Genomic DNA, 17,823 nt, shown 5'->3' on the forward strand with positions numbered 1-17,823 from the left:
GGAGCGGCGCGGGGGCTGGGGGCATCGCGGTAGTCAGGTGCGTCGCGTGCCCCCCACCTCCGTCACGTAGCTAACTCGTGCTTTGTTTTGAGAAGGCTTAAGAGCGCCCGTTCCCACGCTTCCGCGCGCGTTCTCCTCCCGTGCCTCGTGTCAAAATTCGTATTCGAGATACGGCAGCCTCCCGATTATCTCCCCGTCCGTCCGTCCATCCGTTTGAAATTTCGATCGCAGTCGAGGATTTATTCCTTCGCGATGCAGTCACGCGTGAAGACTGTATCTTGTAGACTGTATCAGCAACGATCAGAAATCGTTAATGTCGCATTATATATTCTCAGAGGAAAAAACAATAAACATACAAAAAAATATAGTAGTGGCAATTATATAGGTTATTAGTATACAAATTGTATTATATAGAATTTATGTACATAATTGAATAAATTATTTTATAATTGCAAAATTACAACTATATAATAAAATAATTTTTTCAACTTTGTACATTAATTCTACAAAATTTATATACTTAGTTACTACTATTTTTTTTTTTATAAATTAGCAACGAAGAGGACACATGAAAATGTTCTTTTTGTTTTGATTTTTACAAATCTACTGGCATATAATTACGCGATCCCGATTTGCATGCAATATATGTGTGATGTTAATTTTACTCAATTTGTTTTAATAAGCCTGGAAATTACGGAGTTATTCAGATTCCGAGTATCTGCCACGGCCGCGACGTCATGGTCGCTCCGAGCAATGATGTGAAATGTAGATTTTGCGCGCACGCCGCGCTCGTGCGACGCGGCACGCTCTCCTTCGGCGCGATGCCGGTGCGGCTCGTACATACAGATGGGACTATTGTTTCAGCATTACAATAATCTCGGTCGTGACTCCTTCCTTGTTGCTTTCCGCCTCTTATTGTTTCCCTCTTTTTCTCTCCGTCTCTCTCTTTTTCTCCTTCTCTTGTTGGCGCGTGACAGAGTCGCGTCTCCGGTTTTCTCGCTCTTGCGAGCTGACGTGCACGCGTGATTACGAGACTACGCATAGGCCGGACGCTCCCTCGAATCACGATGGACTTCCCACATACTTTCACGCCGTGTGCGTACGCTCGTAAACCTCTGCCTCCTTTTCCCAGCCGGCCGACGAATATTGTCACGCAGCCCATTCTCATACATGGATAAGCCGCGCGTGCACAAAGCGTGCGTCGATTTTACCGTTTTAGCAGGATAAACTGGTGCAATAAAAATTTCCTCTACTTGATGGCTACACTAAAAAAGAAAAGATTGGCTGCTGCAGCAAATTAAATGGTGAAGTGTGACATAGCATTTTTTAATTGGCTGCAGCAGCTAATTTTTGGTTGCGTTAGCCTATCTGCAATGTTAATATAGGATTTCGATAAGTTAACACAACCAAAAATTGACTGCTGCAATCAATTAAAAATGCTATGCCATATTTAGCCAATCTTTTCTTTCAGTGTACTTGAATTCTATTCACAAACTTCTGTTTCGATAATTGATTTTTACAAATATACTTTGGATCAATTTCTTACAATTGATTTTGACAAGTCCTTTTTGTTTTTAAAAAGGAGAAATGATAGCTGAAAATATTATGGATGTTACGTTAAAAAACTACATGGAAAGAGACTAATTTGTCTTTAGTATCTAAAAATTGTGCTAGATACAGATCTGAAAATAATTTTGCTGAATAATCAAGATAATTGTGTAAAACATTCAATAATGAATAATATATGCTATAAAAAGGTTTGACGTTTTAACAATCAGCTTGATCGTCTTTCGTAATTATTTTAATGGTCTCATAAAATTATTCCGATCTCTATCTAGCTAAATTTGTAAATTATAAGCAAAATCCTTAGCAAAATCATTATTTCCATATAGAATAAAATGCGTTATATATTGAAATTGTAATGCAATGTTTTAACTCTCAAACGACACATGGGTCTTTCGTGTCCATACTATTTCTAATAGTTCTTATTTCTCATATACCTGTGCACATGGTCCTATGTTCCCACCCCCCCATGGGAAAAATTTTTATGATGGGGGGGGGGGAATATAGAGAAGCAACGGTGACAGGGAATCTATGTATTATCGAGCAGCACTGTCGCGTGAGGAATCGAGAGACCCATATCTATAGTCGAAAGATACCTTTTTCACAAGTAAGTGAATTTAGTTATTTTGCTATTTTTGTATTGAGTAGATTTATTTTATCGTGTCTATATTTTTTTCGGCGTAGTCGCCTCGAACCAATAAACACTACTGTCTATGCACCACACTGTCCACATGACAGATTTCCTAACCTCAATGTGAACTTTAACGGTTTATCTCGATTCGCGGGGCAGAACGCTTTTTTTCTGCCAGATTCTTTCGTTTCATGCAAAAACGCATTGATTGGGTATATTTTTATCAAAATTACTGTCCACACGATAGATTTCCTAATTTTATTTTTCCTTTTATGGTAAAGATAATATGGCACAGAGAAACATACTACAGGAATACGATCATCTTCCTCCTTTTGGCGAAGTTTCGTCATGCGAAGAAAACAATGTAGAGTCCGAGGAGGATGTGCAAAGCGAAGAAGAATTCGACGATCATTCGGATGTCGAGGAATCTACAATTGAGCAAGTATCAGGATTGGAGCGTGAAATTCCAGGAATAAACATAGGTAGACGTCGAAGTTTTATTAGAGGAAGAAATGATCATAAATGGTCTTTAAATGCTCCTGAAGTAAGAGAAGAACAAAGGCCCATGACCATTCATGTACCTAAAGCTAATCTAGAAGCACAACAAGTACGAACATCGCTTGACAGTTGGTCTTTGCTTTTCTCCGATAATATTCTTAAAATTATAGTCAAATTCACCAACAAGGAAATAAATAAGATTGTAAACATATCAAATCAAACTGTATATAATAGAACAGACGTTACAGAAATAAGAGCGTTTTTCGGAATCTTGTACTTTTCGGGAGTACAAAAAAACGGCCTCACGAATCCAGAAGAAATGTGGTCGAACGAATTTGGCTCGAACTTGTACAGGAGTGTTATGTCACTTGGTCGCTTCATACTTTTGGGCTCATGTCTTTGTTTCGATGACAAAAACACAAGAGCAGAGCGGAAACTCACTGATGGATTGGCCGCCATAAGGGAAATATGGGATATTTTCATCGCTAATTGCACTAAATATTACACGCCTTCTCAAAATTGCACTATCGACGAACAACTTCTTGAATTTAAAGGTAGATTTCATGCTAAGGTCTACATAAAAGGTAAGTCCGATCGATGTGGCATAAAAATCATCAGCATGAATGATGCTGCAAATGGCTATATGATAAATGCGTTACCTTACATCGGACGAGTAATAACTGAAAGAGAAAATGTGCCTAGTTATTATGTGCGTAAGTTATCAACTCCGATTCATAACACCAATCGAAACATAACTTGCGGTAATCGGTTTACCTCTGTAGAAATAGTCGATAAAATGATGTCAAAATATTCACTTACAATGGTTGGAACGATCAGAAAAAATAAACGTCACATTCCTATTTTGTTCTCTCGGCCTATAAGTGTTGGTACCGCTCGGTATGCATATGATAATGGAAAGACCTTGTTGTCATATTCACCAAAGAAAAACAAGATTGTTTTACTTCTTTCTAGTCTTCATGAACGTGGGAGAACAGACGAAAACACCGAAAAACCAGAAATCATTACCTTCTATAAAAGCACAAAAGGAGGAACTGACACTTTCGATCAGTTATGTAAATACTATTCGACGGTAAGAAAAACAAATCAATGGACAATGAGATTCTTTTTTGGAATGCTGGACCAAGCAGGTGTCAATGCATATCGATTGTACGAGTTGAATCAGCAAAATCAACAAATCAACAGGAGATCTTTTTTGAAAAATCTTACTCTAAGCCTAATCAAACCGGAACTTGAAAGGAGACTTACAATACTGACTTTACGAAAATCTTTGAAACTCATGATATGGGAAATATTGAACGTCGAAGATCCTGACTCAACTGCAAATACTGGAAAAATGGAAAAAAGAAAAAGGTGTTATTTTTGTCCCACAAAAAAAGATAGAAAAACATTTTATTGCTGTACTCACTGTAAGAAGCCGATATGCGAAGACCACAGATCACCGATATGTAGCGAATGCATACCATAAAAAAATCTGGAGACACTGATAGTGTCTCGGCGCTAAGCTGCGCGAAGCGACACCGCCGTGCCTCCTTTACGCGAACCGACGAGTTGCGGCAGATCGAGATTGTCGGATCTCAATAACGATTGAACCGATCACGTTCAATATATTTAATATTCTGTAATCACTTTAAATATTTCTGTTTGCATTAAAAATAATCATTTTTATATATACTTTAATCAAATCAAAAATTTTTTTCTTCGAAAATACTCTATTTGTCCACATTAAAAATATGACATTCAGATGCTCAAATGCACTTTTTTGCATCCGGCTCATGTAATATTGTTTTTTTTGTAAATTATGATATCTATAAAAACATCCTACATGATTTTTTTTACATATATAGCAAAGTTACAATTTTTATATCAAAACTGAATTATTTTCTTTTTCTAGTACAGAAAGTAATTTTCTTAATTTTTCTAAACATTTTTTCCAATGTTTGCATAGCAGAATAATTTAGTAAAGACCTTAAAGAATATGTGTGAATTTTTACAGAATTTTTTAAGCACTTTAGAAGAGCCTTAAAATTGAGTCGGACACGAAAGACCCATGTGTGCCGTCCAAAGATATCGAAAATAAGTGTTGTTCGAGGATTAATATATAAAAGTTGTATAAAAATCAGAAATCATTTCAATTTAAAACGATCTATCAAAAGAGCCAAACTTGATCAAATTCTAGGACAACGTATAAAAGCATGGCTCGTTGCTATAATTTGGATCCTCTCGCCACACAAGTGGGGAGAGCTTCTCCCCAGAACCGGGAGTACCGTGATATTAGAGCGTACCGGCACGCAGCGCGCGCGTGTATACGCGTGCACACACGTCGCGGTGATGCCTAGAGGATTCCTACGGTTTTTCGTTCGGTTCCCACGGCCGGGGTGCGTCAGGTGGCTAGCGCGGGGTGCGCGCAACACCCCCCTTTCTTCACCCCACGACATAGATGTAAACCCGCGGCCAAGAAATCCCGCGTAGGGCTCCGCCCCTGCCACCATTTTTGGCATGCATGTTGCACGCGTGTATTCGTGGAGGAATGCCACCCCGGATCCTATTCGTCTCGCCCTCTGCTATTCTTCATTATTCGTGAAAACGACGCCTCGTCGTTGACCCGCGACGATTCACCGCAATTGATGGAGCGATCGATGAATTGTGGCATTGTTGTGTCACATGAAAAGCACCTAGACCTTTGGAGAAATCGCTTTTCATCATTTAATATCTTTATTTAATTTTTAATTGTATTTTTTTCTTATTCTTTTTTAAGTACATTGTTAAATGCGATAACGTTTTATCAAAAGATTTTGAGAGTAATAGTCTTTGTGACATTTTTTCTACATGATTCAAAATACATAAATACTAATATTCGACAAATCCGGCTGTCAGTAGAATTTCTTGCGCGGGTGTTGTGTCGACCAATTGCGAGTGTATTTTTTTTACGAGCAAACATTTCGGCATTCGCAGACACGTTTTTGCCAGACGGATTGAGCCGACGCGGGGGAGCCGTTCCCACGAGAGTTCAGAAAATAACTGCCGAAGAAATCGTGGAACCGGGTTGCTCGTGTCGTTTTATTCTTCCGACTGTTTCGTCTTCAGCAGCCTCTTCTGACGTCACTGACCCAATTTCGTGCACGCCAACAGCACCTTCGTGTTCGTGATCCTGTTAAGTCCCAGCAGCCAACCGATATTTGCGCTGGGTGCGAATATCTCTCTTTATGTTCCTCATGTTATGAGTTTTTACGGAAATAATGGACGATAATCATGCGGCTGTTACTCGCACGAATGTTACTTGCAACTTTTCTAACATATAGACAAATCCGTTGATATCTCTGTAGAAGTTAGTCAAATTATTCGTTTCTAAATAACTGCAAAACTAGAGTTCCTCAAGTAAAAGCTGGATATCATTTAGATAGTTTAAAACTGAGTTTTTCATTAGTTCACTATTATTTAGAACGGTGTCTAATCTCTTAAAGCTTACACGAGAAAAAAAAACGATTGTACCGATGTATCTATAAAAATTTAGCTAGACATAGATCTGAAAATAATTTTATTGGACCATTAAAATAATTATGTAGAAATCTTAAGCATGGCGTGAACAATACTGCAAAAAGTGTTGACATTCTAGCAACCAATTTGAGCGTCCTGCATAATTATTTTGATGGCCCAACGAAATTATTTTCAGATCTGTATCTAGCTAAATTTTTAGATACTTCAGTAAAACCATTCTTTCTATGTATAAAAAAAAATGGAAGGCAATAAGACATACATAAGTGGTAAGGGCTGCCAGACACACACACACATACTTTCTGTAACAGTAATCATAAACGTACTGTAAGAATTAGTCAATCACAGTCAACAGTTATAAAAATGTAAGGTCATTCTTTTTAAACTTTCAGCTCTAATTGACTAATTCTTACAGTTTACGGTTGCGGAAAGTGTGTGCAGTGGCCCTAAGCAAATCATCCAATTACAGTAGAAGATGTAAGACAATAACATAAGCAGTGGTAAATTAAAAGTGTTGATTTACTTACTACTTAGTTTTTCTATTGTGCCATTGGCTTAACCCTTTGTCATCAATGTGAAATTTTTACCATTTGTCCGCAATCTGAGTCTTCAAACTTCAATAGATTCAGATTTTTGTATCGTTCCGAACTGTACAAAAATCTGGAAAAAATTCTTGCATACTTGTGAAACTTTAACGAATTTTTGCTATCATAGAAGCTGGATTGTACTTTACTTATTTTTATTTACATTTATCTACTAGAATTCACAATTAAAATATCAATTGCGCCTTCAAAATTCCACTTGACCGACGGAGGATTAAGATATGAATGAAGTAGATGCATAAGATAGAAGAGATGGATACACTTATCTCATTCTATCTTAAATGTTTAGTCTACCATATTTAAGACTGTGTCTAATCTCTTAAGGGTCCTCTACATAGAAGTCATATTATAGAAAACTGACCAATTCTAATAGAATATTCTTCTTATATTTGATTGTGATTGGTTGGTTTCCTACAACTTAGACTCCACGACCATCTACGACTTCTATGTAGAGAATCCTTTACTTGAGGATCTTTAAGCCACAAGGCACCGAAATACGAGCTATCTGTTATGCATTTTAGCTAACGATTTCGGCAAAGTGTCTTTCCGGTAAAGTGTGTAAGAGAACGTTACAAGCGACTGTTGTCGTTCGCGATTACATCAAAATCCGCTATGTCTCAAGAAGGTACGTCGTTGTCGCGGCAAAGAAAAGGGAATAGGTGGATCGGATCGGCACGATTCTTCCCACGTCGTCGTCATCGTCGCCATCGTCGTCGAACGTCGTTGAAACGTGCTGAAAGCGTGCTGCTCGCGTGGCCGTTACACGAGGGCGACAAAGAAGGGAGAAGGATAAGAGCCGGGCCCCGACGATCTTTCTCACGGACCAGGCAAAGGGAGGCCGTCAGGTGCACGCAGGACCTCCTTCAGGAAATACAACGGTTCCTTACAAGGATTCGCGACTTCTGCCTTCCCACGCTCCTCCAGTTGTAACGACCAGATTCGAGTCCCTTCCTCCTCGCCTCCTTTCCGTCCTTACCCTACACCCTCGTTTTTTCCCTTTTTTTTGCGCGCGTGACGAACGGTTTCGGATCCGTTCGGAGGTCCGGGCGCGCTGGAATGACCGCCCCGATAAGTGTACGTCTGTATGTAAATAATTGCAGGGTGAAGGCACTTGGCCGTGTTAAAGGCATTTTCGTGCCGGGCAAAAAGTCCCGATCGCGAAAGGACGAAGTGCGTGACGAAGCTGTCTTTCGCTCACCAGCTATCGGTCGCGGACCATTCGCTCTTAATTAGCGGATTTTTTCGTTTATTCGGTTTGCACAACGTTTTGCGTCATGCACGCGCGCAAGCGCAAGCCGTGAATTTACGTGTACGAGGAAAAAGAAAGAAAAACCGAAGAGGAGCGAATGTACTGTTCCGCGAACGAAAAAACGAATAATTAAAAATTTCTCCCCGTCTGATCCAGAAAAAGCGCGAATGCGGTCGTTTGCCCGTGTCGATCGATCGATCCGTCGCTCGTTCCTGGAACAAATCACACGGCGCTGAGATCACAAAAACGCGGATCGATTCGGTCGAGGGAGCGCTCGGCGATGTACGGGCTCGTGGCACTTTATTTGCGTTCGACTCTCACTACCAAAGCGAGACCGTTCCAGTCTGGCGATCGTCACAGAACCAAGATCCTCGAGAAGACCCCCGGAGATATTCAGGATCTGGCTCATGTCTCTCTCATTGTGATCCATGGGAAGAATCCCACAGAGACAGAGCCGCGCTTCTCCGACGACTCCGCTTTGATCATCTGATCCAGGAGCAAGAGTCACCACGCATTTAGGGTGTGCTGTAAAACTACTTAAATTGTATGAAAACTCTTGCGGGGATATGCGATAGCTTGACCAAAAAATTTAATATAAGAATTTAATTTAATTTAAGATTAAATCCTACAATCTACAAATACATCAAAATGCTTTTAATCGTAGAATACTGCATAAAAAGAATGATGGTTTTGCTAAAATATCTAAAAATTTAGTTAGATACTGGTCTAAAAATAATTTTGTTGGATTAAAATAATTATGAAGCATGCTAAAGCGTGATCGGGCACGCATTTAGGTATCGGGCTGCGGAAATATAAAGTTACAAGATCGTGAGAATCTACCGAATTTTGAATTTCTTCAAGGTGTTCGACTCGAGAGGTATTCAATAAACATTTGCTTCACCTGTCGTTATCCGTGACTGACACGCCCTCGGATATGTTTGCGCAAACGGTTTTCAAGTCTTATGTAACTTTTAACAAACCTGTAGAAAGAGATAGATTGATTTACATGAAGATTTTGGTGATTCTAAAAACAGTTCGACAAAGAATCCGAACAAATTTATTGTTATGTAAATGTAGAAATTTTTATTAGCAATAAAAGATTGTAGAATTTTCTGATTAATAGACGTTGGAAGTCCTAATTAATCCTAGAACATTATTGTTATTGAGTTATATAGTATTGCTATCAATGCGTAAATTTTACGTACAAAGAAATAGGCTCTTAATTAATGTAACGCAATTTTTTTTATATTTCACACTTTTAATAACAAAATATTTATAAAAAAAAAAATTTAGATTTTTATATAAACACAAATAACTTAATTATTACTTTAGAAGGAAAGAAAGAATAAGCATACTATCGAATACAATTTTGAATTGATATAAAATATGTAGTCCAACTGTGTACATGTCTCTGCCTTCATACACTTAAATGAAATAATAAGACAAAATACTGATACAAAAATTAAAATCGATTATCACGCTTTCTGTTATAACACTGACTAAGACCACTGAGTCCAAACTGATATATATATATATATATATATATATAAAATAGAAAGAATTTTTATTATCTTAGCTTGTAGCATAGCAGATTAGATCTCCTAACGATCACTGAAAATATACTTAACGTTCATTTATCTCGCTCAACTAAATATATTGATACACAGAAAGAACGGTTTTATTGCAGTGTCTAAAAATTTAATTCGGCTAATATTAGGTACATACGCTGAAAATTATTTTGTTGGTCTATCAAAATAATTATATTAGACGACCAAACTGCTGAACAATATTGCAAAAAGTTTTGAGATCTTAACAACCAACTTGAGGATGCTTCATAATTATTTTGATCCAACAAAATTATTTTTAGACCTGTATCTAACTAAATTTTTAGATACTTTAGCAAAACTATTCTTTTATATAGTATTCTACGATTAAAAGCATTTTGACGTATTTTGTAGATTGTAGAATTTAATCTTAAATTAAATAAAATTCTTATATTAAATTCTTTGGCCAAACTATCTCATATCTCCGCAAGAGTTTTCATGCAATTTAAGGGGCGTAATTTTACAGCACACCGTAATTGCTTAATGAGGTAAGCAGTTAAGTACGTCGTTCAATTGATTGCCGATCGTATATGAAAATTATATAGCGCTTATTGCCGAATTTCTGCAATACGCCATTTCGTTTATTTGCATAAAGCCCTCGATCCCGCCTTCCCAAAATCGTCGGTTAGTTGGTAAAATGCATAAACAGTGCACGATAGGCACGAGCAAAATTCCACGTTCCGCCCGAGACGCGAACCGTGCATTATCGGAGTCTCTTTTTTTTTTCTCTCATCCTTTTCCTTCTTTTTCGAAAAGCAGGAAGTGCTGGCGGCCGTAATCTTCTGCATTATAAAGATCGTGAGAGCCGGTCCAAGGTGACGGACGAGCAGCCGTAATCGGAAAGAGATCTCGAGCGAACACCGAGAACCGCGCGACCACGTGTCAGTCACGCCGCTCGCGCTCGTGCAAGGTGGAGAAACAGGTTTCCCGGACAGAGAGTCCACGTGTGTGAAGCGGGTGGAATTTCTGAATTTTATATCTCATCCTCCATCTATCCTCGCGAGCGAGCAAGGAGGAATGCTTTTAATCGACGCCTGTAATGAGTGCGGCGAAAGATCAATCGCTCTTCGTAGATTACCGCTCGGGAATTATGGTCTGTACGAGACGATCGAGCGATGGTGAGAGATGCGACGGCTAATTTAGAAAATTAATTAGCGAAATGATAGCTTGCTGAAATCGATAATACATTTTCTATATATATTAAATGAAAGCCGGTCGCTGTTATGCCGATCTTAATAATACCGCGCAATTACGTCTTCTTGTCAAGCTAACGAAGAGGAAAGACGAAAAATTGAGTCTACATCCCATGTAACACATAAAAGTCAACGAAAAAATCAAAATGACTTTGTTTTGATTCTTAACGTCAATAAACAGTCAGATTTTGTAACCAACAATCACCATTTTGATTTTCATGATATCAAAATAAAGTCATTTAGATTTTCTCTCGACTTGATGTGTTCCTTGGGATGTAATACCGGAAAAGTCTCCGTCCACGCGTCCGCCACGCTTCGAGCGTGTTCTGGTATCGACACGATCGTTAGCGGTCGCCTGGAATAGTCGGTTACACGCGGATCAACCCCGGACGATGCCGGGCCCTTACGGATCGTGCGTCTCGTGGGAACGGAACGGTCGTCAGCGCTGAAGCGTTTCAGGAAGCTCTTCGTGTTCCGCTCCCGCGATCACCGTGAAGAAGAGAGCGGGGCTTCCTTTAACGACGTTCCGTGCCCGTCGTCTCGGCGACTCCTCCTTATGCTCTGAATCGCTTCGACGACGCCCACACTCCAATCGGCATCCTCATCGCCCGGGAAAATGGGGACTCGTCGCGCGTGGAGGATTCTTGCGCCAACGGACAGTGGGCCCCGTAATTACACACGGTGTACCTATACGTGATTCTACTTGATTAAAAGTCTCGATCAGTACGTGCACTTCTTTATCTCACACAATCAGTAATATATATATATATATATATATTAAAATTAAAATATATATCTATTGCTTCAAGGATAGATTCAATAGATATAAAATAGAAGTGCTGCAGATGTGAATTTTTTGTCTGCATGTTTCATATTAAATTTGTTATCAAGTATATTTTTAACACTTACAAGTTATATGTATTTGATCGCTTTATGTTTAATCACGGCGAACAATCGCTAAGGTTTATATTGGTGTTTTTATTTTGTATTATGTATATATGTATATTTGATCAGATTTTTATAATAATAATTATACATTTATTTAAAAAGAATTACACGATTTGCATGTTACCTGTATCTTGATATATCATTAAATGCTAACAAGGTGTGAAGTAACCTGTATTAGCTCCGATGAAGTGAACTACAACGATCACGAAATATTGGCATTTAATGAACTGGAAAAAAATCTGATTGCATTAACTAGATTCTGATTGAAAATGGATAAAGAATTTTCTATTTGAAATCTATTATAATTCTAGTGTTGAGATAACCAGAATTCTGATTGATTGAAACTTTTCTGGTTCGTTCATTTTTATTCAGAAATTTTTCTCAGTGCGATGTATTAAGACAGGGAGATAATCCATAAACTGTATAATTTCTTTAAACAAAACATCCATAGAAACCTTAAAAATTTATTTATTGGTTACACTTCATTTTTCTATTATCATTATTCTATCGAATCATTAGTATTCTCACGTTAATATCTAACATAAAAAATATACTTTTACAAAATAAAACAAACGGAAAAGATACAAACAAAATTTATCATCATAATTTAATGATGATGTTTTGTTTGTTCATGTCGGGAATATTTTATATTAAGATATATTAAATAATACTAAAATATATACGCATTGACTTTATCTTGGCTGGTTTGTGTCGGCGAATGTGATCAGTAACTAAATTACCATCCAAGTGTAACTATAATGGAAGGCGATTAAACGGGTTAGCGCGCCGAACAAAAATCTCAAACGTAAGTAAGTCCGTCCGATCGTGTCGGTCGGCTGCAATTTGTAAAGACGAAACACGCCCACCGTGCTATTAAGCTCGATCGAGTTAAGGTCTTATCAGCTTGCGCGATCGGTTCCATTCGATAACATTACTTTGTATCACATGTAATATTGACAGTAAATTATTCCAAGTCATAAACCGATTATGGCTTAATGGAACATGTGACAACTCTGAAACTTTCACCTGCGAAAGTTACTCGTTTTTAGCGAAGGTTGTTGATTACGATCGTAACGCTCTGATTTCGTCTTCGGAAATACTCGATTTCTTTCGAACAGCTGCGACACTCTGCGAGTGAAATGTTTAATTTTTATCATCTCAAGAGATCCTTATCGGATCTTATGAAAATATTTATTTATCATGTATAGTACTGTTTAACTTTCCAGAAACGGCATCATCCTGTTATTTAAAAAAAAAACAATTTTTATTGATTTTATTTAAAAATATTTTGTAAGAGAGAGAGAGAGAGAGAGAGAGAGAGAGAGAGAGAGAGAGAGTATAAAATCTATTGATATATTTCACAATATACAAAAATATTAAACACGTTATTAACCATTATTTAATGTTTTAGTTAAAATTGATTCATGCTGTGAATTTTATCTTTTGTATCAAGAACTCTTTAAATTTATGTATAAAGCCGGTAACTAATCGGAAATAATACAGATAAAAGAATTTCAAATAAATGAAAAAATATAGATGCCTAATATTTTTGGCCAAAACTATATATCGACGCATAGTATTAATTTCAATGCTACATATATTTTTATCTTTACACAAATCCCGAATTTACTTCAAACTTATCCTAAATTTAATTTTAAAGCGAGTGTGTTGCAAATATGCAATTTATCTAGATGATTAAAAAAGACATTCCGTAACAAAGATTAATTTTTAGAAATATGTTACATTATTTTAGACAAGTAACACTATAACGAAGAATTTAAAAATAGTGCAAATATACGTATCTCGGTGTAAGTCATAATAAGCGTTGTATAAAAACCACCTCAGCTCTTCTTCGCCGCGGATGAAAATCGAGTGGTTGACCCCGCATGTGCGCATCCGAAGGTTAATCTGTACGCACGTCGTATCCGACGCGGCTCGTAATTTACGCGCCCCATTTCTTATCGCGAACGCGCGCACCACGTGCGTGCCGCAGATTGCACGCGAGGCGCATCGCGGGTCCGCGATCCAAATCGCAGAGATGCGAGGGGCGGTGCACGCGGCGTCGTTAACGTTGACGCGCGCAAGGTGGATTCGCGGTCCGACCGTTGCGTCGTCGCTGAAGAGGTTCCTCTACGTTGGATGCAGCGGGGTGTCTTTGTCGGGGCGCCGGGAGATTTCGCTGGGAATGACTCCCGGCGCAGCGGGGATTGCCACGCAATGTTTGTTTCAGTAATGTCCAGGAAACGCGCACGTTGTTAATGGCTGCCTGCAAAAATGACCGAAACGCTCAGCTCTTCCTCTCATTACGGACTCAATGCTTAGACCGAGTAGAATTATCATTTATTACATCCGCGGGGTAAAGCCTTTTATTATTAAGGACACGCATAGCGAAATAAATAATCAGCCGAATCGAAAGCTGGTAATAGGAATGACAAATTTTAAATAAAATGTCGTTAAGAAAATTAATTTGATGACATCGATGTTAAATGCTTCACATAATGTTTCTACTGAAACAGTTTGATATGCTAAAAAGACAGCTGGCATTATCCGTGATTATACTTACGTAATTACACATACATAAGTGTTGATTACGTAATAAAAATGTTTTACCTTCACACTGAAGTTTCGAAGCTTTATGACAAAATGTGATTAATAATAAGTTAATTTTGACCGCTGTGTGAATAAATCAAATAAAGTAAGACCAAATATGGTTAAGGCTTAATCTTAATAATTTTTATATGTAAATTTTAAATACGTCTTTCAGTTATATAAATTGCATGCCGATTATCAGTGTTTTAAAATACTTATTAGTACCATTATTAAATTGACGATCACTTTAATTTGTAATATCATTTCAGCTTCAATTTATGATTGCGCTTTCAAGTCCGACAGTAATTGGCGTGCAGTTTATATAACTAGAAGATGTATTTAAAATTTATATATAAATAATAATAATAATAATTTTATTACATACAATTTTCAAATTGGAATTAACGGCCATGGCATTATTATTTGATATCAAGATCTAACCTCGATAATATTTAGCCTTTCTTTATTTAAAATATAATCAATTCTAGAAATCATTGTAAGTCAAGAAAAAGATGAGATTCCGTTTCAATTAATTTATTCCGTTTTTATAAAATATCATGGTGAAGACGCTGCTTATGCGAATTTCTTTCGACGTTCTTTCGCCGAGGATGATTCATCCGGATCGGGACGACGATCGGGAGGGAACCGTGTAAATTCGCCTTAAGCAAACCATTCATCGGCAGCTGTCTGATGGACCGGCGAATCGCGCGTCTCAGAACAACGCCGCACCAATTCTGCAATAACCGAATGACTCCATCGTCGGCGCGCCACCGTTGTAGAATCCCTCTTCTTTCTTTCTCTCTCTCTCTTTCTCGTTCGCCCTGCTGCCACCTGCTATCGGTTTCCCGGTTGGTCGAGAAGCCGGAGCAAAATTCCCACGATCACGGGCACCTGCGCTCATTCAAACAGCGATTCCCGCGATAGACGCTCATGAATATTAAGCCGGACAACAATGAGACAGGATTTAACCGAGAGAGGACACTGCTTATATCCTGGGCCCTTCCGAGCTCCCTCTTTCCCGACCCTCGTCGCCTCCACCCGCTACAACGGTCCACCCCTGAGGCACGTCGTGATGGCTCGTGCGTACACGAGCGTGTATTCATTCACGAACGACCGCGACTCATTGTGCCACCAACTATGTCCAGTGTACCTTTGATTCCCGATAATTTCGTATTCGTGAATGAAGGGTAGTACGAGCCGGTGAATCGGCCGGTCCCCCTCCGGGGCGAAGTTACGGGGGGGAATAGCGACGGGGGGGTTCCATTCACGAAAGAAAAATACTGGCGTACGATTGCACGTGTTTTACGACGCGTTTCACGCCGGCGAGCGCGGGACGCCTCGCAGCGATCGCGGCCGGACCGGAAATTGAAATTTCGCGTGAGGGTATGCGACGTCCCGGCCTGCCGTTTCTCTCCCACGGAAGCCGCCACGGTGTTTGTCGTGAGCCGCAACCGCGTGCGTCAAAATTATGTACGAGAATCGATGGCGGGATGAAAAGAATCGAAAAGCATCTTTCGAGCATTTTTTTTTTGTCGTTTCAGCAACACTCACGTTATTGCCGAGTACACAAGAATGCCTCAGTCCCTAGCATTTTCCATCCACTTTAGATGCTTATCATTGTGTTATAACTATTTATTATTCTCGTTGCGTGAAGAATCTCCTGTGTAAATCGACATAATCATATGTTAAAAATACGTAAGGGCTAGTCATGGGAACAGAAAAATTATTATCTTGTTTAATATTCTTTACTTTAATGTATTGCCATATTTTACGTTACTGCAAGTATTGAATAAACATTAATAACTTTGTACGTTTTTAATAATTATGATAATTTACGTATGTGGACGAATTTTTTTCAAGCAAATCTGCAAGTTAGATAAGAGAAAAACTCGAAGATTGTCTTAAAAAGATACGAACGATTCTTCGTCAAACGCATTATCGCTGCAAAAAAATATGTTTACGTTAGATCGTCTTGTAGCTGATCCCTAATTAAGACAGAAAATTGATCGGTAAGACAGTATTTGCGTATTCCGTTATATCAACATTTTAGGCAGCCTGAGGCACACAGTCGTTATAATGTTAATTCGCTTTCTCTCTTGATATCTTCAATTATTGAATGTTGTCACAGGAAGCAGTTTTTTTTTACAGTAGATTACTTATCCCATCATTTGCATTCGGATCACGCGCCAATTAAATCCATGAGCCGACACGATACATTAAATTCAGATTTCGTTTCGAACGTTTTAATTAAAATTTTATTTGCGCTTCTACTTTATAGATTTCGCTGATTACTCATTAAACATCCGCATTTAGAGACTTTATCTAAGTCTTTTAATCTCCGATATTTATTCTGAAACATTTACGTAAACGAAAGGCATTTGAATCAAGACGCAAAAAAGCATTTGAATGTTCATCAAAAAACGTGTGCTAAAAATCAAATTTGATTTCCTGTTTGATTACCAACGAATCAAGCAATTGCTGATTAATTTATTTGATTCGAGATTGGAAGAAGTGACTCATCGTTTCTCAATAATGAATTTTCAAATGCCGTCTCATACATTGCTCATTTTCTGCAACGGTACAACTCAAAAATTATTTTTTGCTTGCAAAAAAACGGAAATATAAAGAATATAAAAAAATGTACTTTAAAAAAGAACATATTTTTATTTTTATGTAATAATTAATTATACAGAAATAAAAATGTTCTTTTTTTTATAAAATTGCATTTTAAAATTAATATTATAAAATTTTAATGTTTAAAAAAATATTTAAACTTATTTGATAGGAAATTTTATTTTTTAAGTTGTGTCAAATAAGCGACATCATATTTGCAATAAATATTTTTGCTATTAGAGAAAACATACATACAATTTTTTATAATTTTTAACTTTCAACAAAATTAAAAATGAATTTTATAATTTTATTTTTTGTTATGATATTCTACACATAGTATTCTATATTTTTCGGCACATACATATTTCGATTACTTTTCATATTTATGATGCATACAATTATAAAATGGAAATTCTGCCCATTTCATCGCGAATTATAATTGCTTAAAATTTAGTAACGTAACAATTTCGTTAAACAATACTTCGGTATTAATCATTTGAAACATAGAATAGCAAGAGCTTTCGATAATCGCGCGCGCGCGCATATGAACAACACATTTCAAGCCGTTCGAGACATTTACGATCCCCGCGCTCGCGACATTCAGAAAATCCGACGATTGCTCACAGGGACTAGACGCGTGCTTGGCGCGGCACGCACACGTGTGCACGCGAGTCACGGCGGTGCGCACGGTCCGGAAAACAGGAGGGAGGTAGTGCCGAGCGCGAGAGGAGCGCGAGAGCGGGGAACGGTCGTGCAAAGAGAGGAAAGAAGAGGAAAGAGGCGGCAGCAGCAACAGCAGCAGCAGCAGCGGCGGGGGGGG

General features: G+C 38.1%; 1 protein-coding gene across 1 annotated transcript; it reads left to right on the forward strand.

Annotated features, from left to right (window-relative positions):
• Nucleotides 1-2,480: 2,480 nt before the first annotated feature.
• LOC108768284 (piggyBac transposable element-derived protein 4-like) lies at nucleotides 2,481-4,178 on the forward strand. The gene has a single exon (XM_018518665.1). The coding sequence runs from the start codon at nucleotides 2,481-2,483 to the stop codon at nucleotides 4,176-4,178; it is 1,698 nt and encodes a 565-aa protein (XP_018374167.1).
• Nucleotides 4,179-17,823: the final 13,645 nt, after the last annotated feature.

Source organism: Trachymyrmex cornetzi, unplaced genomic scaffold (genome assembly GCF_001594075.2).
Source record: "Trachymyrmex cornetzi isolate Tcor2-1 unplaced genomic scaffold, Tcor1.1 scaffold78, whole genome shotgun sequence".
Lineage (NCBI taxonomy): Eukaryota > Metazoa > Arthropoda > Insecta > Hymenoptera > Formicidae > Trachymyrmex > Trachymyrmex cornetzi.

Bases quoted from the DNA above. Each gene is read 5' to 3' on its own strand.
- LOC108768284 (XM_018518665.1), top strand. From the start codon at position 2,481: ATGGCACAGAGAAACATACTACAGGAATACGATCATCTTCCTCCTTTT.